The following is a 24269-nucleotide window of genomic DNA, read 5'->3' as shown; positions in this document are numbered from 1 at the left end:
GATTTAGTTAACCTTTGTTCGTTTTGGGGCGTTACATTCTTCCCCACTTTGAATAACATTCGTCCTCGAATGACACTTAAACTTTAAGAATAACAAGGACTCACTTAGAACCACATAAAACACTTCAATAATGATCAAAGAACTCAAAAATCAAAGAATCAACGAACGAATAGCATCCTTTCACACTTTCAAACACTTAGCAGCACAAACTCTTTTATCAAAACTTTAAGAAGTCAGAATTCTCTCTTAGTCTTATTTTATGGAGGAACTACCTTAACCAACGTTAAACATTCTCATAAACAATACTTTTACAGACATTGAAACTTCAATTCAATAAAATACAATTTTTCTCAAAAATCAACATTCTTACAGTGAAGTTTATTGCCAAGTTACCAAAACTTTTAAAAAAATCATTATTTAAGTAATTCATCAAGATGACATGATCATATGAACTATAAAACCATATAATATCACTTCATAAAACAAAGGCAAAAATAACAAAGAGTTAAGACTTACCAAAACCATCAATCCAGATTAATTATCCTTTCTAGCCCCCATCCCATAGGAAGGGTTCTTCTTGGGAGCATTAGCATCTAGGGAAGCTTGACTGGCATCTTTCCCCCTTGATTTGAAGTTTGGCGAGTACCTCATCTTGTGTCTCTTATACATGCAAAAAAACCATCCATTCCGGCAAGACACTTATCCCCATGTTGCTTTTCGCTAGTAGGGCACCGAGACCTTTCATAGGAATGACCACCACCTTGAGAATGTTGAAGTGGAGCCCTATCCTTGTTTCCCATAGAAGAATCTTGGGGATAAAATCTCTTCTTAAGCCTTTGGTGGCTACAATCATCTGACCTAGACCTTTTACCCTCTTGCCTTATCTCCCTAATTTTGGACTCCTCAATTTGTTGTGCATAAACCATGAGCCTAGAGATATCCATATCATTAAGAAGCATTGTCGTATGACACTCTTTCTCCACCAACCTAGACACACCCATCACAAAAATTTTCATCCTATCCCTAGGGTTGGCTACCATGGTTGGGTCATACTTAGAGAGTTGGGTGAATTTGAGAGAGTACTCTTGCACACTCATTTGACCTTGACGAAGGTTCATGAACTCAACCATCTTCTTTTCCTTCAACTCTAGCGAAAAGAAACTATCTAGAAAAGCCTCTTTGAATTCTTCCCAATTAACCAACCCTCTTTTTAGGGGTCTCTAACTCCTCCATTGCTCAAACCACACTTCATCCACATCATTGAGTTAGTAAGCAGCTAAATTTGCTTTCTCCCTAGGAGTCACACCCATAGCATCTACCACTTTGAAAAACATAGCTATGAAGCCTTGTGGATCTTCATCCACCTTAGTTCCGTGGAAAGGGGGAGGGTTCATCCTCATGAAATCCCGAATTCTAGAGGTGGGAGTACTAGCATTTGGTTGGAACCTATATTTTTGGTTAGCTTGGCCCACAAAGTGATTGTTGACAACATGAGCTTGAGCCTTCATGAGTTGGGTCAAGTTAATTAGGGCAACCCGCAGCTCCGCATTAGTCATATCACCATCAACAAAAGGATCTTGAGTCATAGGAGGCACTTGATGTCCTTGGGGTTCCGGAGGCACTTGAGGTTCTTGAAGGGGAACCTCCACATTATCTTCCTCCTCTAGGCCAACAATGAGAACTTGGTCAAGGAGAGGGATCCTCTTATTAGGTACACCACCCTCCTCTCTTCTAGCGGTCGATCTCCTCCTATTCATGTCCTAAAAACACAAAGAGAAGTGTTTAATAAAAGACACCTTATAAACACAAGTGTAAGGCGCGATACTAGAATAAAAAAGAAAGTGAAGCTTCTACCATCCTATAGCCTCTTGTCCATGGATGTGTCACGACTCACACCAATGACCAAGATACTACTAGATGTGGCTTTTGAGACTATTATACCTTAAACTATTTAACAAAACCTTAGGCTCTGATACCAAGTCTTCCACGACCCGAAAGCACGCCCTAGAAGTTAGGGAAACTTTTGAATCGTGATCGGGCGTTCTTGACCCTTTGGGATCTTGTACAAGCCCTCTAACTAGCGTTCATAACCTAAAGAAAGAAAAGTAAAGAGAAATTAAAACTTTTCACGATAATAATAATAAAATTAGTCTGTCATAAATACTAGGAAATCTTATCGTCACAAGCCAACTTAAAGACACAACTTAAAATCTTAGAGGAACGACTTTTTGCGATAAAAAGGAAATACAAATTGAGTCTTAATGAAGAAACTAGGAAACATAAACTATGTCCTCGAATATATGAGGACATACCCAATTCTTGAGAGATGGAATTCCCAAGCTTCAACTCTGATCCTCCAAAAGGCTTCCAACCTATACTCATAAGGTATATGAAAGTATGGGGTTAGTACAACAATGTACTAAGAATGGCATATGCAAAAACATGCAAAAAGGAAAATTTTAGTAAAATATTTCATGCAATTTAACTATAATATTCATGAATTTAGAAGCAAATCAACATAAGGACCATCATTTAATACTTAGGAATAAGTCACATAATTTTGAACCAAAAGAACACTTTACAGTGAATTTCAGAAAGCTTAACAATTAGCATAAAAAAATTATAGTGAACTACTAAAACATACTGTAAAATTGATTATAACATTACATTGAACATTTTGAATGTTTACAATGAATACCTTACGGTGATGGCACGGTCCAAGTCGTATGAAATTTATTTCCTTTGAAATTTCTGTAACCCAAGGTTATCCTAAGAATCCCTAAGGTGATTCAAAAAGGGATCTCCATAACACCTCCCTTCAAAGAACACCAAAGCGACCCTTAAAACAACCAATTCATAGGCTTACTTCGTTCGAAATAAAATCCACGCCCTTGGATAACATATGCAAAACACTCATGGAAATATAGGTCACACTAAGTGCAATGTGAAAGTAGCATCCCATACTACTACTCCCACTTAGTGCTCCTAATGGATTCCATTTACTCAAGTACTCCACAATAATAATCCATAACACCACACCATAGTACTCAATCACACGAATTCATGAAAGTAATCTTCTCTCATAGTAAGTATAGGTCACACCAAGTGCAATGTGAGAATCGCATCCCATACTTCTACTCCCACTTAGTGCTCCTACTAGGTAACTAGTGTAGATCTAGCATTTCATGACACACACACACAGTAACAATATACAAGTTAACTAGTTTCAAATCAATTCTTTTGTGGGAGTTAGATTAACCGACAATGACCATGAGAGCTAGACGTGGAATTCCGATATTAACCCATATCGGATGAGGGATCCTTACTTTCCTAGTGTAAGGTCATGCTTCTTAGCATTTACAAGGCTTTTCCAATAGCTACAACTATGCGGGCACATAGTTAAGGGATAAGGAGACTACTACTAGGTAAGTCACTCTCTAATAACGATAATTACTCATCTCAAGTGTGTCCATGTTAAGATTCTCCTTTTTACTCTACTTGGAATAATACATTCTTTGAAGTGTGTGTGTGTGTATGTGTGCAAACCTTGCATATAAGCATCATTTCATTCTTATCAAGTTCTGCACATACTTTAACTTTGATTCATCAAGTTACACACTCTACATGATTCTCATAATCATGTACTTCATTTAGACATAAACTAGGTCAAACATGCAATTCAAGCTACACCAAACACAATACAAGAATCATTTCCAAAATATCTTCATTTCACATATTATAACTTCAAGATTACATATTCAAAACATACTAAATATAATCAAGTTCATCTATTAGCACCGCCTTCCATAATATGGACCATACCACTCAACATCAATTCATAATAAGAACTACATAATGAAAGCTACACAACATCAAATCAAACCATCGTCACTTATAAGAAATTTATCAATATTTCACCATATTAAGGCCCTTAAGTCAGTATCTACACCAACATGACAGATACAAGATGACCCAAGTTCATACCCTACACAAATCACCCTCACATAACCCATTTTCAAGCTAAAAGTTGAAGTGTGAATAAACAAGAGTTCCATTAGAGTTTTAACATCAAAATCATCAATTCAACCCAAACTAAATACATCTAAACCATTTGATCTTAAATAAGAGAAGACTAGAAATTGATGTTAGAAGAAGTTTAAGTTTAGAAATCCTTTTGAAAACCTTTTTGGAAGTTGGCTTCTTGAATGAAAAGATATTCAAGAATGGATACCATACCTCACTTAAGGAAGCAAAATCCAAGATTTTTTGATGAAGAGACACGTCCAATCAGCCCTCCTATCCTTCATTGACCTCTAGCTTTTAATGGAGTCTTGAGAGAGTTTTTCTCTAGAGAGAGAGAGAGTTTGAATATTTTCAATAGAGTGGTCTTGTCTAGGTCTATGGTTTAAAAATATTTGAATATAACCTTAAAAAAACTAAAATTATCCACTCAGGGTCTTAAAAGACTTGGGGTGCATTTACATAAAACACCCAAAGTTGGAAGAAACTTCATAGACTTGGCAGGCCTCACAAACGAATCTTCACCAACGGACCATCAGTGAGCCAACAGACCATTGCTAGGGTCTCGTTGGTGGATACATAGCTCAAAATGTAGTACTGGAATTTTGACCCCCAAATTTGCCTTAGGAACGGGTTTATTCTATATGTTTCTTTGAGAAATTAAAGCAGTTACGTTTTGTAAAGTAAATAAAAGAATGACACAATATTTTATCCGGGAAAACTCCAATTCACAAGGGTGAAAACCACGACCTACACCTTTGTAGGATTTAACTCCACTTTATTAAATTTCAAGTCTCAACAAAAGATTACAAAACTATGTAACCTAAGGAATTATAAACTCTAATTCCTAGAGGAATTATAAACTCTAATTCCTAGCTAAGAAATTATAAACTCTAATTTCTAGCTATCCAAAGAAACAAAAACCCCATGGTCTTATATCTTCAATGTTCTTCAAGTTCTACAACTTGTCGAACAACTTCTACTCACATAACACAAATTGTAAACAAGACTCTTGCTTACGATCTTACAATTTTTCCTCACAAATTGCTACACTCCCAATAAATCTCAAAACTCTTTCAAAGTTCGTGATCGTGTTTTGATCTTCTCTCTATGTAAATGCACAATTTTTTTATGCAAATAGCTCCCTATTTATAGATCAGAACTTCAACAAATCCTTGTATAATTCAACTTGTATTTTCCTTCTATAAATCCTTGTTGACTTCTACGTGGATTCCTTTTCTACAGAATTTCCTTAAATAAATAAGAAAGCACAATTTCCTTAAATAAATAAGAAAACACAATTTCCTTAAATAGGAATTAGTTTTCCTTCTTCCGATTGGCTTTGAACTCCTTTATAAAAGGAAACTTTTTGTAGTTGTTTCTTTTCAAAAAAAATAATAATTTCATAGCTTTATAACTTCTAATTCACGTGGTTGATGTTCTCCTTATCCAAATCAAATTCGATCTGTAAGGAACAGATCTGTACAACTTGTTTCTTTCATCTATTTATGTAATTGTCAATCATCAAAATCTTTATCATTCTAACATGTATCATAGACAACTGAACTCACTGTTCTTATTGACCCCCTAGGTCTACTGACTATTGAGGGAACAACTTACTGTCCTTAGGGTCGTTGATGGCCTTTGATTTTTGGCAGATTTTGACTAAATCTTGGGCCCTTCATCTAGGGCCCCTTGTGGGTACTAGGTGGGGTCGTGCCCGAACGTTAAACCCCTACACTAAGTTGTCTAGGTCTTAAGAAAATCCAATGCAAGTTTCAAGTAAAACGAACACCTAAAACTCGTCTAAACACAACAAGACACATTAGTACATTCTAAGGCGTACTTTCCAAACATTATGGACATTCTTGGTCGATTGAACTCCAAACATAATAAAACTTCACACAATCCGTAAGGACACAAAACTAAGTTATTTTAACTTAAAATCAACTCAAGAAACAACCACGAGGCTGTAGTTCACCTCACTTCATTTTGGGGCGTTAAAATTCTTGAAGCTAGCAGTAAAATTTTCACTCTCCAAATTCATTTTTCGATCCGTAGAATGTTTCAGAACAGGTCAATATTGATGGATAAGGATCTTTTAAGAATCATATGGTGGATTTAACAATAAATGACTAGTTATGGTCTTGAGTTTTAACTAGGTTTCATAGTTTGTTAGTGTTTCGAGAATTTTGTGTTTCTTTATTGATTCACGTTTATAAATTGTTGTTTATGGACCACGAATAAGCGAAAAGAATCCTGCAAGGGAAGGATCAAGTTTGCTAGGGTTTAAAGCTTGCTTCGAGGTAGGTGATTGTTCTGATTTTATTATTGTGTGACATACACTTTTTTGTTTGGTTGTGATACTTGTATATGTATGCATGCTGCAATATTGGTCATTGTTGTTGAAATAAGTTATATGGATATCGATGCCCTGAAATCATGACTTGAATGTGAGATATTGATGTGTTATTTTGATTTGTTATTGGGATCGAATTCCATGTTCTGACACACTAACTTTGATTAGATTGCCATGTTCCTTCATGCTAATTGGGATGTGTTGCCACGTTTTGACATAAAATTTACGTAGGAATTGTATTGCCACGATTCATTATGCTAATGGTTTGACTTTGGGTTCTAAGAGAGAATAAACTATGTGAGGAAGCATGTGAATTTTGATTTATATTGTTATGATAATATTTTATATGATAATACTTTTGCATATATTATATATTCTAATTGCTTGTATAAGTTACACTAGTGGGATAGACAAGTGATCTTACCAACACACACTGGTTGTGTACTGATTCTTCACTTGCTCTTATTTTTTTTTATTAAGTACACAGCATCTTCACGCGACTGTTGACAAAATTTACTTAGGAGATCAATGATTGATTCGAGTTCAAGCATGAGCCACATCGTTTGGGCTGCCATGGAATTCTCTTTAGTCTATGTCAACCATTTTTAGACCTAGGCCTGGTTTTAGTTAGTTAGTTAGTTCAGTAGAAATTCTTATTAGCTTTGGTTCTTTTTTTTAGTTTTGGTACATTGAATTTCATAATCTAGGTTTCTCTTACACATTTTTAGTTAGTTATTAGATCTTTATCTAATAACGGAACCTTGTATTTAGTAAATTTGACTTGCTTTTGTAACTTAAATGCCTTAGTTTCTAGGTTTATTTTTTATTGTTGCTAGTAGTTTTCTCCCACTAAGTCATAGTGTGGGTGCCAATAAACACTATTTGGTTGTCACAATTTAGTATTGTTATCATAACATGTATGGGTTGTTTAATGAATGATGAAATTATTAGATATCAATTGAGGTTAGAAGTTATACTATGATTTCATGGATTGATTATATATCAAGATGACATGGCTGTATTCTATACCTTTCTGGGCAAGACCGAGGTTGAGGTTCAGATATGGGAATCACAAGTACTATTGTTGTTTGTGACCGAATATCTAATGTGTTCTTTGATTCGACTCTACCTATTCTTATATATTAGTGTGATTTACAAAAAATTTGATAAGATTTGTGATAAACTTGATGACCTTTTTCATTTTTCTACTTTGTTGAATAGTCAATCATAGTCACCCATGTATATAGTGTGGTTCTGTTGTGTTGTGGATTTTCAGAATTTGGTGGATTCGGTTATCCGGGGTATAAATGACTTGATATAATCTTAGGCATGACTTAGTTATTCCCTATAATGTTGCGCTGAATCGTAATGCTAAGTCGTAACTCTTGAGCTCCCAGGTAGTTAAAGGCTGGAGTGTGAAGGGGGTACAAGATTATGTACATTAAGGTCATATCTTTTGTACGAGGTAGGAAATATGTGAGGCAAGGTTCTTTTGCTTAATTGTCTCATATTTGGGATCGTAAGGTCGAATATCCTCTCTCTATTAGGTGTATTCATGTGGTGGTATAATTGAGTGAGCTTAAAGCTCAAATCTAAGACCTTCTTGATAATTGTTTCATCCATCCTAGTGATCCTTGTAGGGTGCTCAAGTCCTGTTTGTTATGAAGGACGAGGTAGTACAAGGACCTATGATTTTATCTTAACCCATAAAGGAGTAGATTGATACTCGAATGAGAAGCTTATGGAAAAAGAAAGTCTCAATGAGCATAAAATTGGGTGAAGGAAATTGATGTATTTTAGTAAGAAAGCATATAAAAATTGGGTTTGTACATTGAATTTGATGAGTTTACTTGATATTGATGGAAAAGTTGTTTTCAGAGTGATAGTAAAGGTTGACTGAGCGTATTGGTAATGACAGTTCGTGATGGATGGTGATGGCATGCAACTATATAATAAAATTGTTTGTTAGGTGAAGTTTTGTATAGTAATTATGACTTGTTAGTATCTAAGACTGGTTTTATAATATTTAATAAATAATGTGGTTGTAATTAAGAGATTATGGGACACCATTTGAATAGAAATTAAAAGAGATAGAGTCATAAAGAAGAAAAATAGTGGGATGTAGTATACCGTTTAGAGAAAGGCTCAAGCAATATTATTTATTTGATTGGAAGGGCTAAAGAGATACCTTTAGATAGGTACATAATTAGGTTCAGAGACATGTGATTTCGTCCATTTTATTGTGGTTATTGTCATAGTATTACAAGTTCCTCAACTTGGTTAAAAACTATTCGAAAGGACTTGAGAAAGAAAAGTACTGACATTAGAATGAGTTTGATGATAAGTACTTTGGTTTTGATTTTTAGATTATCAATGAGTACGATAGAACTTTTAGTGAAGGATATTTTATGGTCGATGGAGATGCATTTAATTATATGGAAGGACCGAAGAATTCATAAGAATCTTCAAAGGTACATGTTATTGTTGATAGACAAGGAAAAAACTATATTATACGATTAGATTTACAGTTCAGATTTTTCATTATAAGTCTACATTTGTAATAGTATAATTTTTCAAGGTATGAATTGGAAAGCTGATAAATGATAAATTATATCAGGTATTGAACCTTTGAAAGGACATACACCAGGGTAAAGTCGTAATGCTTATTACTACAGATCGTTAAGTACCTAAGAAAGGTTTCTTTTAAAAAGTGTTGGTTTGTAATAAAGTAAATTGTCGTAGTGCTTATGATAATAGTAAGTATTGCGAGTATGATTAACTAGCTATGATATTGTGTGTTTTCACTTTTGTGGGTGGAAATGACTGGTGGATAAGGGTACGAAATCCTGCGATATTCTCTTGGTTGAGTTGGAAGATTGCAAACATTTGGTTATTCCAAATGACATAAATGGTGTTGTCTTGGAACTGTAAAGCATTTTAGTGGTTCTACATGTACTACCTTGCTTATGAGATCCTATGGAAGTGCTAATATGCGAATTTATGGTTCTCTAACAATCTTAATATTCATCTTGTCATCAAAATGATGTATTGATTATATGTGGTTGGATGTAGGAATCATTGGGTCCAATTCTACTATTCAAAGGATGTAATCTATAATTTCTAAATATATTATTTTGTTAGTGTTGCTGGAGGGTTTTTATGCTTGGACATACCCTCATGAATATATTATCTGTATAGACGAAAAATTTTAATAAGTTGAAACTAATGGCAAATTGGGTTATGAGATAGAGATTTTGATAAGAACTATGATTGTTCGGCTATTATGATTGTGTGTTGGTTGGTTGAGGTTAACCTCTAATTGTGGCTAGTTTTGATTTAGGATTTTATCTTGGTTATGTGAGAAAGGATCCGTCCTGATATTTGCGTCAAATTCCTTGATAACATGTTGCATACATGTGTACGATCAACTTTGGCGGTTATTGGAAATAACTTTGTGGTTAACTTAGTGTACATACAACAGTAATTATCACTAAAGTATTGTGATGACTTCATTTAGGCTTGTATGGGAGGATGTGTGAATCAGTGTTATTAATCAAGACCTTCAGTAGGAGGAAGAACAAGTTGAGATTCTTGATCACGATGTCTAGAAGCTACAGATATGAGAGACAAATATCCCCACTAATTCGACGTTTCATATGCTACTTTACCCTTAGTTTAGCCAGTCTTTCCTAGATAATCACTCAGGGATGAGTAATTGGTAAATTAGTATCTACTATACTTACCTGATTTCCATCGTTAGGGAAATTCCAATGGGGAAATAATTGGATCCATAATAGTTACATGAGATTTCTTGGCCTAGTCCAGATTCGGACAAAATTAGATATAGTAAAGTATAGTTAAATATGTTAATAAATGAGAAATCTATTAATTAATTTATTACGTGAGTGGATATGTAAGACATTAAGGAAACGATACAACTTTACGAAATTGAATGCAGGAGAGTAGAACTCCCAAAACTTGTCATAGCGTGAATTCGTATTTTCTAAGTGTCATAGGATGATTGTCTTTTCTAAAATAGAGTTTAGAATTCTTAAATTTTCTCACTATTTCCATGCAAGCCGCTGTGGTGGAATTATTCCAGCCAGAGCAGGGCATCTATGGTGGGTTGGGACAACCATAGTGGGACAGACACGACTTAAATCAGAAATAAAACTTAAAAAAGGTTTTATTCTGAACTTTTTTACTACGAAGGCTAAGGAACGATCCTGGTATGTTTTTCACAGTTTTTCAATACTCTTGAGTCTAAAGGTATGATTACTCCATGAATCCGGGCTTTCATACGTATAAATTAGAGTCTTGGGTAATTATTGATGGGGGAGGGTTTTTATCTGAGAAATATGTGGAAACCCTAATATGGGTATGGGGAACATGGGTTTGGTCTAGCATTTTTGAATTCGTTATTATCAGGATAATTAGACCTTTTATTGTTGATCCGTGCGTATAAATTTATTTTTGTAGACGTAGAACAAGCCGAAAGAATTTGAAAAGGGAAGATTTCCAATGACTTAGGGGATTCAAGCGTTGATTCGAGGTAGGTGATAGTTTTGCTTCTATGATTGTGTGAAGTATGTTTGTTCTTTCTTCAGTATGAAACATGTATGTCTCTAATGTTGCATTATTGGTCACACTTAATATAAATTAGATTGATAAATAATTATATTTCATGAATCAATTATTGGTTATTATGTTAAAAATATACTTCTGATTGTGGTGTCTGGAATGGATCACTTTCCATGTTCCGGCATAACTAATTGGGATCGGTTCAATGTTCCAGCTAAACTAATTGGAATTGGTTGTCACGTTCTGACATAAACATTGTATCGGATACCATATTCTCATACACTAACTGTTTAGGTTTTGGGTTCAATGAGAAGACCAACTACTTGATATAACTTTGATATCTTGAAAATTGTGAATTGTTTTGTTGTTCGTAAAGGATGACGGTATATTATAACACCCTTAAATGACTTAGGTGAAGCTATATCCTAACATGTTTTTCAGGATGTTCTAACATCCTAAAATGGTATATAATGTTTTTTGAGGCAGTATCTAGAGTTTTAGGTGATTTGGAAGTGAAACGTCAAGGGATGACCAAGGCGTTCGATGACTAAGTGACCTATGTGGTTATGTGCCTAATTTTGTGTTTAAAGAGTTAATGACGTGATTATATGAGTTATTATGGTGTTTATAGTCATTGTGTCATGTTTCATGAAGTTTGGAGGTCAAACGTCCAAGAACATCCATAACGTTCGAAAGGTTTGCCTTGAAACGACCTTGTGTGTCTATGCATGTTTCATTGAGTTTTATGCGTTCGTTTGGATGAAATTAATGAGGTAGGTCTTTAACTCGTATATGAACATATATGGGTTGTAAACGTCCAGGTACAACTCCATATAGGACCCACAAGGGCCCCTAGAGGAGGACCCCAACTCAAGACTTGAAGCTGCATGGAATCTTGCATGCTATGCTAAATGACGACCCAAACGATGGCCAGTCGATGGAACAACAGCTCGTCTACTTAGGGAGTAGATGGAGAATACAAGTCTGCAGGTTGAGGAGTTGCAGGAGCAATCAACAAAACCCCATTGACGGGGCATGGTCTCACCTATGGACCGTCAATGCTCGGCGTCGATGGTTCTGTGAAATCTACCAGCTTTTCTGTTAAGGCTTGGGTTTTTTTGGGAAATTCACCCAAAGTCTTATAGAATAGGAGGACATTAATTTTGGGTGTTTAAGGATATTTTATGAGTATATAAGTCATAAAACTCTTATTATAGCCCTAGCACAAAAATCAAAACTCATTCCCTATCAAAGTTTCTTCAAAAACCTCCATGAGATCTTAAGGTGAATATAGAGCTTGAAGATGGATCTTCAATTGATTTTCTTCTTCAATTATCATTGGATTATTATAATAATCTATAAAGTTCTTCATATAAGTATTGATATCACCTTACAGTTAAATTCAAAGATGATTTTGAAAGATTTCAAAAAGATAAAAAAAAAGTCCAATTTCTACTCCAAGTCTTGGGTTCTTGCATTAACTATTTTCAAACATTAATATATGATATAATTTATGTATAATTGATCTTTTCCAATGAAATTCTCCATGAACCCTTGACCTTCTCAAATCTCTCAATTTGACTAAAATATGGATATGTGATCATGCTTTGATATTAATGAATTCAAGTGTGGATTGTTATGGGTTTTTGATTCATGTATGGATTATGGTTGGTTGGTTTATAGTCTGTTTCAATTTGATCAATTGAATATTGTATTTTCTTAGATCCATGCAATGTCAAGTTTATTGCATTGATATTGCCATAATGCTTATGACTTCTAGTGTAGTTTTCTATGGGCAATTTATCGATGTAATATTTGTATTGAAATGATATCTAGGTTGTCTCGAATTGACCTAGATTCAATGAGCATTATAGTTTATTAATTGAATTGATGCTCATGGCCATGGGAAAGGACCTATTGGTATTGAATTGGATGATTCAACTTTAGATTAAAGTGGTAAGATTGAATGGGTGGTATGCTTCCCTAACTCTCTTAATATTATGTATATATTGTGTATTACTATGATTATGTATGGTCCACTTATTGTGGCGGTGATATATGAATTGATGTGGCCTTCTCGGCGGTTCTTTATGTATTATGATTATCATGACCTTGTCGTCACTACTTGAAGTATTACAATGATTTGTGTAGTTGATTATGTAAAGTTTGATGATATCTATCTACATGATAAGTAATGTGAAAGTATATGTGTTCTTCTATTGATGCTATTTAGGTGATCATGTCAGAGTATGCTAATGTCTTTATCTGGATAGTCTTAGGATAGATGCATGGTTATTCCTACTTGACTGTATGAGTCTATGATGGTCATATTGATAATGATATGGTAGTGTATAGGATGAATTAAAGATGATAATAATTATTTCTATGTGCTTCTAGAATGACATGTAATATGTGTTAGAGTGAAGTATGGTGTGTCTTGTCTTGATTGACTTCTGTCTCTTACTTGATGCAAGTATGAATGTGAATATGGGATTTCTTGACTTAGGATTCTATAGCCTCTTTGTCTTGTATGAATGAATGACATGAGACCTTTAATGATGTTAAGAGGGTCCTTTATGTGAAACCTTTAATCTAGTGGTAAGGTTATGTGTAACACCCCGTAGACAAAAGAGACCAAAATTTATTTTTTTAGAAAAATTTGCAGGTGCTACCAAGGGTGGCATCGACAAACCATAGCCTGAACCACGGTCCGTCCTGCACAACCATTGATGGGATCAGAAACTCCCAAAAATTTCAACACAGAAAAATTGGTTAAGTCTTGGACGACGGACGAACTTACGGCCAGTAGGTCAAATGACGGTGCGTAGTCCGTGACCGTCAATCAAGACTCTCTTCAACCACTCTCTAACAAGATCTATGGATGACAAGCATGATTCATTGGTGGACCTACGCTCCATTGGTGGAAAATCTGCATCCAGTTAAGGGGAAATGTAGTTGGGTCAACTTAAAATTATCATCACTTTTAGCACACAATGAATTAGGTGTCCCATTATCTACCCACAGATAGATAATTGAATTATCTTTTTATATCCACCGATCTTCATAAAATTGGACCTCCGAGTAAAAAGTTATGCCCATTTTAGTAAACGCCTGACGAATAGACCCTCATGACGAACCCAACGATGGGGTGTCGGGCGCACAACGGACCGTTAGTCCTGGCCATCGTGAGGCCCAATCTGAAGAGCCTTTTTGACCTTTCTCACTCCATTCAAACCCTAAGTTACATCGTTTTGAACCTAAATAATCAGATTTTAATCAATTTAAGCCTAGAAACATAATTAAAACATTTCCAAGTAAAATCATTAAATCAGGTAGAGGTCCTCAATTTACCTCTCATTGCTGGAAGTCATTTAAAAAAGGTCTTGTTACTCAAGTTAACCTCAGTACAACATTTCATCCACAGACGGGTGGCAGGCAGAGCGTACAATTCAGACCTTAGAGGATATATTTAGAGCTCGCGTGATCGATTTCAAAGGTAGTTGGGATGACCACCTTCCTATTATTGAATTTACCTACAATAATAGCTACCATTCCGGCATTAAGATGGCCCCTTATGAGTCTTTATATGGGCGTAGATGTAGATCTCTTGTTGGTTGGTTTAAAGTAGGTGAAACAGCTTTGATAAGGCCAGAGTCAGTCGTTTATGCTATGGAGAAAGTACAACTCATTAGAGATAGACTTAAGACATCCCAATGTCGTCAAAAATCTTATGCAGATGTAAGGAGAAGGGAAGTAGAGTTCCAAGTTGATGATTGGTTTATTGTGAAAGTCTCACCTATGAAAGGGTTGATGAGATTTGGAAAGAAGAGAAGCTCAGTCCTAGTTATGTAGGTCCTTACAAGATCTTGAAAAAGATTGGCAAGGATGCATATGAGTTAGAGTTGCCAACAAAATTAGCAGCATTGCATCCGGTCTTCTACATCTCACTCTTGAAGAAGTGCGTGGGTGATCCAGCATCTACAGTGCCATTAGCGAGTGTGGCGGTGAAAGATAGTCTTTCTTATGAGGATGTACCAGTTGAGATTCTTGAACTTCAAGTTAAAAGGTTGAGAAACAAAGAAGTCGCTTCAGTCAAGGTTTTGTGGAGGAGTCAGTCCGTAAAGGGAGCTATAGCAAAAGCAGCCATGAAAGCCATGTATCCTTACCTATTTCCTTCCGATTCCACTCCAGCTTGAAATAATAGTTCCTCTTTAGTTTCACAGTCATTCATGCGTAAATTCAGTTTTAGAATCATGTTCCCTCAATTTGTACTTTCATTGTTAGCGTAATTGACTGTACTCAGAACTCAATTTAGTCAGAACTCAGTTCTGAGTGTTTAGTAGTGGGGTTTACATCTCTCCCCCTCTATTTCAGCTAGTTTAGTCTTTGTTCGAGGACGAATGTTCCCTAGGGGGAGATAATGTAACACCCCATGGCCAAAACAGACCAAAAAATAGATTTTTAAAAAAATCTGCAGGTGCTACAAACAGTGACATCAACAGACCGTAGCCTGAACCACGACCCGTTTGGCACAACCGTCAATGGGATCAGAAACTCCCAAAAATTCAGCCTAGAAAAATTGGTTAAGTCTTTAACGACAGACGGACTTAGGGTGTGTAGGTCAAACGACGGTCCATAGTCCGTGACCATCGATCAAGACTCTCTTCAACCACTCTCTGACAAGAGCTATAGATGACCAGTATGGTTCATAGGTGGACCTACAATATGTAAGTCTGACAGTAGGTGGAAAACTTGTAGCAAGTTAAGGGGAAATGTAGTTGGGTCAACTTAAAATGATCATCACTCTTAGAACAAAATGAGTTAGGTCTCGTATGACCTACCCATAAAAACTAATTGAATTATCTTTCCATAGCCACCAACCTTGCTATAATCAGACCTCCGAGTAAAACGCTATTCCAATTTTAGTTAAGGCCTATCGAACACGAACTCACAACGGACCCAATGCGGGGCGTCGGGTGCACGACGGACCGTCATTCCTGGCTGTTGTGAGACCTGACATCAACCTTCCCATGGGTGTTTTTGACCTTTTCCACTCGGCTTAAACCCTAAGTTACATCATTTTTACCCTAAATCATCAAATTTTAGTCAGTTTAAACCTAGAAACATGATTAAAACATATACATGTCAAATCATTAAATCAACACATAGAAAATTAGAAGCAATAAAGGAGAAAAAAAATCTCAAGAACCCTATTTCAAAAACTCCTCATGCTCCAGCAGTTCCAGCCCCAAAACTTAAGTATTTTTCCGTTGATTACATCACTAGGTATGTGGGATTTCACTAGTGGGTTTCTTTCACCCATTGGGTCCCTAGATTCAGTCAGTTCTTGATTCTCTTATCATTATTGAACCTAGGGTTTCTAGAACTTTGATATAACTTCATCAATTTATTAAATATATGTTCCAAATCAGATTATCATGTTATTATTTAGATTATCGCATGAACTTCAGAACCCTAGCTTTGTATTTCTTTAGTTCTTAAATTACACATGCTAGGTCATATATTTCAGACACTTCAGATATACATGCCTCAGTTATAAATGCATAATTACCAGATTAATTGTTGCATTCTCAGTTAACATGTTAAGTTTTGAGCTATCCAGTATTTACAGAAATTCGGAGATAATCAGGCAATTTACAGAATTCATTGGGAGTCGCATAATACTGAGTTGGACTAGGGTTTAGCGTACCCAATAGTCACAAAACTACTAGCCTAGTAGGTTGTAAGTCTCCTTTGTGGGCAATCAGTTTATTGATCACGCCAGCATGCCTTTACCTTTTGCAGGGTATATTGGGTCCTCTCGCTGGGGCGTATACATCAGTCTCCACATTTAGCTCATGTAGTTTTATTATCGATTATTAGTAGATCCCACGGTTCAGTCAGACTCTCTCCTTGACAATTTATCAGTGTATTTAGTTTTCAATTTTAGTATGTTATAAATTGGTCATTGCATCTAGTTAGCTCTGAAATCAGCACATCATATTCAGATTATTATACTTGTTTTTGTGCTTTTTCACTTTTGTTTTATTTCAGCTTTACTCTATCCTACATGCTCAGTACCTTTCACGTACTGACGCATACGTGCGCTACATCTTATCGTGATGTAGGTTCAGGTTCTCAGCATCCAGATCACGCATAAATAGATTTCTCGATCACCATTCTGCAGATTCAGTGGTGAGTCCTCATTCTCCTAGGACAACAGTCATGAGTTTCATTTCAATCTTAAGTCATTTAGTTTTAGTTTTTGCTAGATTTAGCTGGCGCTCGTCCCAGTATTTCTAGTCTAGTTTAGATGTTATTTTAAGACATAGTAAGATTCAGCTTAGTATTGAGTTAATATTTGTTTTGTATTAAACTCATTGTTTTCAAATATCTCATTTATAGAATATGGGTATTCCCCATCTTTTCATTTTACGTATGATTTAGCTTCCGCAATATTTTATTATCTTTAGTATCCTCATGATCATGCCAGCAGGGTTAGATTGGGATCACTTGTGGTCCTAAGTTTCGTGTCCGCGTCTCAGGGGTAGCTCGGGGCGTGAAAAAAACTTGTATCAGAGCACTAGGTTTAAGAGTCCTAGGATGTCTGAAAAAGCTGCACTAAGTAGAGTATTTTTCATGGGTATGAAGTGCAACACATCTAATGAGAGAGAGTGTATGATGTGTTTTAGGAAAAACTTCACCTTCTTGTTACTCTTATCGTGCGTAAGGTATGATCTAATTCCAGTATAACTCGACATTGAGCGCTTAAGATCATTCCTTCTCGTAGAACTTAGGCATGGAATGCTAATGCATGTAATGCTAACACAGTTCCTCTAGTACCAGATAAGGAATTTCAAATGCAGAATTTCAGAAAATCAATTCATCTTTTGGCTAAGAGTTTGACCAACCAGAACAATCAGTAGGTTCTAGTTCCTACAAATAGAAATGATCGATCAATGGAAGCCAGAGTTTGTGATTTTGTTAGGATGAATCCGTCTATGTTTTTAAGGTCGCATATTTGTAAGGACTCATAGAAGTTTATTGATGAAGTCAAGAAAATGTTTGGTGTGATTTCAGTAACTGGTAGTGATAAGTGAGATTGCCATCCTACAAACTCAAGGATGTGACTCACATATGGTTTACTTAGTGGAAACACAACAGACATGACTTTGTCTTTTGTAACTCAGTATAGCAGTCCAATTCAGTGTTAGTACAAAAAAAATTCTCTGAACCTTTCTCAGTCTCCACTCCACTCGGTGAGCCAATTATAGCTAAAAGGGTATACAGATATTACCCTATTGCAATATCTCAGAAATTCACCTCAGTAGATCTAGTAGAGGTAGAAATGTTATACTTTAATGTCATTCTAGGCATGTATTGGTCACATTGTATCTAGCGAAGGAATCCGAGTGGATTCGCAGAAGATAGAAGTTGTGAAACAATGGCCCAGACCTACCTTTGGTACAGTTATAAGAAGTTTCTTAGGTCGAGCAGGTTATTACAGAAGGTTCATGAAAGGATTTTCATCCATAGCCTCACCATTGACTAGGTTAACTCAGAAGATGGTCACATTCAAATGGTCAAATGATTGTGACAAAAGCTTCACAGAATTGAAAACTAAATTGACTACAGCTCCTGTCTCGACTCTACCAGAGGGTTCAGATGATTATTTGATCTATTGTGATGCATCAAGAGTTGACATGGTTATGTGTTGATGAAAAGCGATAAGGTTATATCTTATGACTCTAGAAAGTTTAAGGTGCATGAGAAGAACTATCCAACTCATGACCTCGAGCTTGCAGCACTGATGTTTGCACTGAAGGTATGGAGACACTACTTGTATGGTGTTCATGTAGATGTGTTCACCGATCATAGGAGACTTTAGTATGTGTTCACCCAGAAAGTGATGAATCTTCGCCAGAGGAGATGGATTGAGTTCCTTAAGGATTATGATATGAGTGTGCATTATAAACCTGCAAAGGCGAATGTAGTGGCCGATGCTCTTAATAGATTATCTATGGGTAGTGTAGCCCATGTTGAGGGAAAAAATAAAGGCGCTAGTAACGGATGTTCACAGGCTTGCTCGCTTGGGAGTTAGCCTTATGAGCATATCAGACAACGGTGTAACAGTTCAGAATGGGGCAGAATCATCATTGGTAGTGGAGGTGAAGGAAAAGCAAAAGAGTGATCCGATATTGCTTGAACAAAAGGGTGCAGTCAACAATAAGAGAGTGGAGGTTTTCTCCCAAGGGGGGGATGGTGTACTTCGCTACCAAGGTAGATTGTCTGTTCCTGATGTGGGAGAGTTTAGGAAGCATATTCTTGCAGAAGTTTATAACTCTAGGTATTCTATTCATCCACGTTCCACTAAGATGTACCGCGATCTGCGTAAAGTCTATTGGTAGAATGGCATGGAGAGGGATATAGCAGACTTTGTGATTAAGTGTCCCAATTGCCAGCAAGTCAAGGTAGAACATCGAACACCGGGAGGTTTGACTTAAGAGATTGATATTCCTACTTGGAAGTGGGATATGATCAATATGGATTTCATCACAGGGTTACCTCGTACTCGCAGACAACATGACTCAATTTGGGTTATAGATGATAAGATGCTAAGTCTTCTCTCTTTTTGGCGGTCAAGACTACATATTTGGCAGAGTACTATCCCAAGCTTTAGCTTACTAAATTGTGAGGTTGCATGGGGTTCCTTTGTCTATCATCTCAGGTAGAGGTCCTCTGTTTACCTCTATTTTCTTAAAGTCATTTCAAAAAAGTTTTGGTACTCAAGCTAACCTTAGTAAAACATTTCATCCACAGATGGATGGGCAGGCAAAGCGTACCATTCAGACCTTAGAGGATACATTGAGATCTTGTGTGATCGATTTCAAAGGTAGTTGGGATGATCACCTTCCTCTTATTGATTTTGCTTACAATAATAGCTACCATTCCAACATTCATATGGCCCCTTATGAGGATTTATGTGGGTGTAGATGTAGATCTCCTGTTGGTTAGATTGAAGTAGGTGAAGCAACTTTGATAAGGCCAGAGTCAGTCCTTCATGCTATGGAGAAAGTGGAACTCATTAATAATAGACTTAAGACAACCCAAAGTCGTGAAATTTCTTATGCAGATGTAAGAAGAAGGGAATTAGAGTTTCAAGTTGATGATTGGGTTTTTCTGAAAGTCTCACCTATGAAATGGGTGATGAGATTTGGAAAGAAAGGGAATCTGAGTCCTTGATATGTAGGACCTAAAAGATCTTGAAAAGGATTGGCAAGGTGCCATATGAGTTAGAGTTGCCAAAAAAATTAGCAGTAGTGCATCCGGTCTTTCACATCTCACTCTTGAAGAAGTGCGTAGGTGACCCAGCCTCTATAGTGCCATTAGAGAGTGTGGCGGTGAAAAATAGTCTCTCTTATGATAATGTACCAGTTGAGATTCTTGACCGTCAGGTTAGAAGGCTCAGAAACAAAGAAGAGGCTTCAGTCAAGGTTTTATGGAGGAGTCAGTCCAAAGAGGGAGCTACTTGGGAAGAAGAAGCAGCCAAGAAAGCCAAGTATCCTTACCTTTTTCCTTCCGATTCCACTCCAGCTTGAGGTAATAGTTCCTCTTCTGTTTTATAGTCATTCATGCGTAAATTCAATTTTAGAATCCTGTTCCCTCAGTTTGTACTTTCATTTTTAACATAATTGCTTGTACTTAGAACTCAATTTGTCAGAACTCAGTTCTGAGTGTTTAGTAATGGGTTTTGCATCATTCTCCCTCTATTTCATCTAGTTTAGTCTCCATTCAAGGAAGAATGTTCCCAAGGGAGAGATAATGTAACATTCCGTAGCCAAAAAAGACCAAAAATTAGTTTTTTCAGAAAAATCTGCAGGTGCTACCAACGGTGGCATCGACGGACCGTAGCCTGAACCACAGTCCGTCCTGCACTACCGTCGATGGGATGAGAAACTCCCAAAAAATTCAGCCTAGAAAAATTGGTTAAGTCTTCGACGACGGACGGACTTACGGTCCGTCGGTCAAACGACGGTCCGTAGTCCGTGACCGTCGATCAAGACTCTCTTCAACCACTCTCTGACAAGCGCTATAAATGACCAGTATGGTTCGTATGTGGACCTAAGGTCCTTATCTCTGACCGTAGGTGGAAAATTTGCAGCAAGATAAGGGGAAATGAATTTGGGTCAACTTAAAAAGATCATAACTCTTAGCACAAAATGAATTAAGTCTCCCATGACCTACTCGTAGATAGATAATTGAATTATCTTTCCATATCACCAACCTTTCTAAAATAAGACCTCCGAGTAAAAAGTTATTCCCATTTTAGTAAATGCCTATCGAACAGGCCATCACGACAGACCCTAGAACGAGGCGTCGGGCGCACGACGAACCGTCAGTCCTTGCCGTTGTGAGGCCTTACAGCAACCTTCACAGGGGTATTTTTGATCTTTCCACGTTGTTTAAACCCTAAGATACATCGTTTTGACCCTAAATCATCATATTGTAGTCACTTCAAGACTAGAAACATAATTAAAACATATCCATGTCAAATCATAAAATCAAATTTTGAAAATTAGAAGCAAGAGAGGAGAAACAAAAAGCTCAAGAACCCTAGCTCAAGAATTTCAAAAGCTCCATCAGTTCCTACCCCGAAACTTAAGTATTCTTCCGTGGATTTCATCACCAGGTATGTGGGATTTTACTAGTGGGTTCCATTCACCCATTGAGTCCTTAGTTTCAGTCATTTCTTAATTCTCTTATCATTATTAAACCTAGGGTTTCTAGAACTTTGATATAACTTCATGAATTTATTAAATATATGTTCCAAATAAGAATATTATGTTCAGATTATTGCATGAATTTCAGAACCCTAGCTTTGTATTTTTTAGTTCTTGAATTACACAAGCTACGTCATATATTTAGGACACTTCAGATATACATGCCTCAGTTATAAGTGCATAATTACCAGATTAGTTGTTGAATCCTCAGTTTGCATGTTAAGTTTCGACCTATCAAGCATTTATAGTAATTGAGATATAATAAGTTAATTTTAGAATTCATAAGGACTAGCATAATACCTAGTTGGTCTAGGGTTTAGCGTACCCTATAGTCCCAGAACTACTAGCCTAGTAGGTTGTTAGTCCCCTCTGTGGGAAATCACATTAGTGATCACGCCAGTATGCCTTTATACCTTTGGAAGGGTATATTGGGTCCTGTTGATGGGGCATATACACCGGACTCCACATTCAGCTCATGTGGTTTTATTATAGGTAATTAGTAGCTCCCACGGTTCAGTCAGACTCTCTGCATTGACCATTTATCAGTATATTTAGTATTCAGTTTCAACATATTAGAAATTGGTCATTGCATCCTGTCAGCTCTCAAATCAGCACATCACGTTCAGATTATGATACTTATTTTTGTGCTTTTTTACTTATGTTTTATTTCAGCTTTACTCTATCCTACATGCTCAATACCTTTCAAGTACTGACGCATACGTGCGCTACATATTCTCGTGATGTAGGTTCAGGTTCTCAGCATCCAGATCACGCATAGATCGATTTACCGATCTCTAGTTCAGCAGATTCAGTGGTGAGTCTCATTCTCCGTGGACAACAGTCGCTAGTTTCATTTTAGTCTTTAGTCATTTAGTTTTAGTATTTGCTACATTTAGCTGGGGCTTGTCAAGGTATTTCTAGTCTAGTTTAGAGGCTATTTTAAGACATAGTTAGATTTAACTTAGTATTGAGTTAAAACACCTTAGAAACTTCAGAAAGGCAGATGTAATCTTGGGAAAGAAGGAGAAGGAAATTTCTAGTGTGAGGAAGGTGAGATCTTGCGGATTCTTGGCAAAATTCACAACCGCTAAGCCCAAAAAACCTGGATTCAAAGTCAAAACTCCATCCAACTGCTTGGCGCCCAGGTAGACTAGGTTTTTATGAATTGAGTATTTTAAATTTGTGCTCTCTTCATAATATATATATATAAATCAATTATTGGATTATGTGTAGGCCTTCATGCACTAGATATTCTATTATTCAAACCATAGAAAGTAGCCTTAAGAGATGAATTAGGGCTGAGTATAGTCGAATTAGGGTTTGCATGATGTTCGTGACAAGGAACCCATTGTGGGCCATGGTTGTGATTATATGATTGTGGGATGTGTGTGTGTTTTTGTTTCATTATGATTCTTGTGTGTATATGAATGTTGCAATATTGATCACACTCGTTGTAAATGACATAGATGAATGACTATATGCCATGAACCACTTTTTGATTGTATGACTTTAGAGTATACTTGCGTTTGTGATTGTGGTCTGTTAATGAACGGATTTCCACGTTCTGACATAACAAACCTGGATTGTATTGCCACGTTCTAAAATTACTAACTTGGATCAGATTACCACAATCTCACAAAAAAGATGGGATCAGATTTTCATGTTCCGATATAACTATGAGATCGGTTAAAACGCTCTAAGAAAATGTTATATTTCCAAACCTCACCTCCCAAAAACATAGATTTTTTCTTGAATCATGTGTTTTTATCCTCGTAAGACTTAGAGAAATGAAGAAATATAAAAAAAAAAGAATCAAATCACACCATCTATGTAATAGGTCAATGCCTCTTTTTATCCTTAAGTTGTTGGATCTGATTGCCATATTTTTGTGTAACTATAGGATCGACTACGATGTTCCCGTATGCTAATAGTTTCGATTTGGGTTCTATGAGAGGATCAACTATTTGACATAACCCTAATATTTGAGAATATTAATATGGGTTGTTGTTCTTCATGTCAATGTTATTCTATATCTTCTATATTTACCTGTGATGATGTGGTTGTGTTTACTTATATTTTGCACTTAGAAGGTATATGTACTTACAATTTATGAACTCGTGAGGTATAATAGAAGGGAAAAGGGTAAAAGGCGCATGTAATGTGTAGTGAAGGTTGTTCGTGTTTTGTAATTGTGAAAGAGAAGTAGTGGTAATGTATGTTATGATATATTCTTAGGTGGGTTTCACCTTGGGAATGAGATTGCGTTTAGGGGTTAGAAAGTTTGTTGTAGTGTACTATGTTACAATGATTGAGTAATGTAGCTGGGTATTAAGGATACGAGGGGAGTAGTTAGTTGAAATGTTTAAGGGGTGTAATTGGCGATTGTCAATATGTTAGAACAATTACGTTATAATCAAGAAACTTGTAGATAGGTTAACTGAGAAGGTGGAGAAGCGGGTGGTTAATCTTATTAGTTGATTACTTATGTTATGTGAGGGCGTCGGGTTGACCGATGATGCCTACATGTA

The 24269-nt window shown here is 36.4% G+C and overlaps 1 protein-coding gene across 1 annotated transcript; it reads left to right on the top strand.

Annotated features, from left to right (window-relative positions):
* The first annotated feature begins 14524 nt into the window (after window positions 1-14524).
* On the top strand, window positions 14525-15156 carry LOC138348890 (uncharacterized). Its single transcript, XM_069298484.1, has 2 exons — window positions 14525-14613; window positions 14766-15156. Exons 1-2 carry the CDS (start codon window positions 14525-14527, stop codon window positions 15154-15156), a joined length of 480 nt encoding a protein of 159 aa, XP_069154585.1.
* Window positions 15157-24269: the final 9113 nt, after the last annotated feature.

Source organism: Solanum lycopersicum, chromosome 5, assembly GCF_036512215.1.
Source record: "Solanum lycopersicum chromosome 5, SLM_r2.1".
Classification (NCBI taxonomy): Eukaryota; Viridiplantae; Streptophyta; class Magnoliopsida; order Solanales; family Solanaceae; genus Solanum; species Solanum lycopersicum.
The sequence above is the reverse complement of the archived record's forward strand: the minus strand, read 5'-3'. Positions and strand labels throughout refer to the sequence as shown.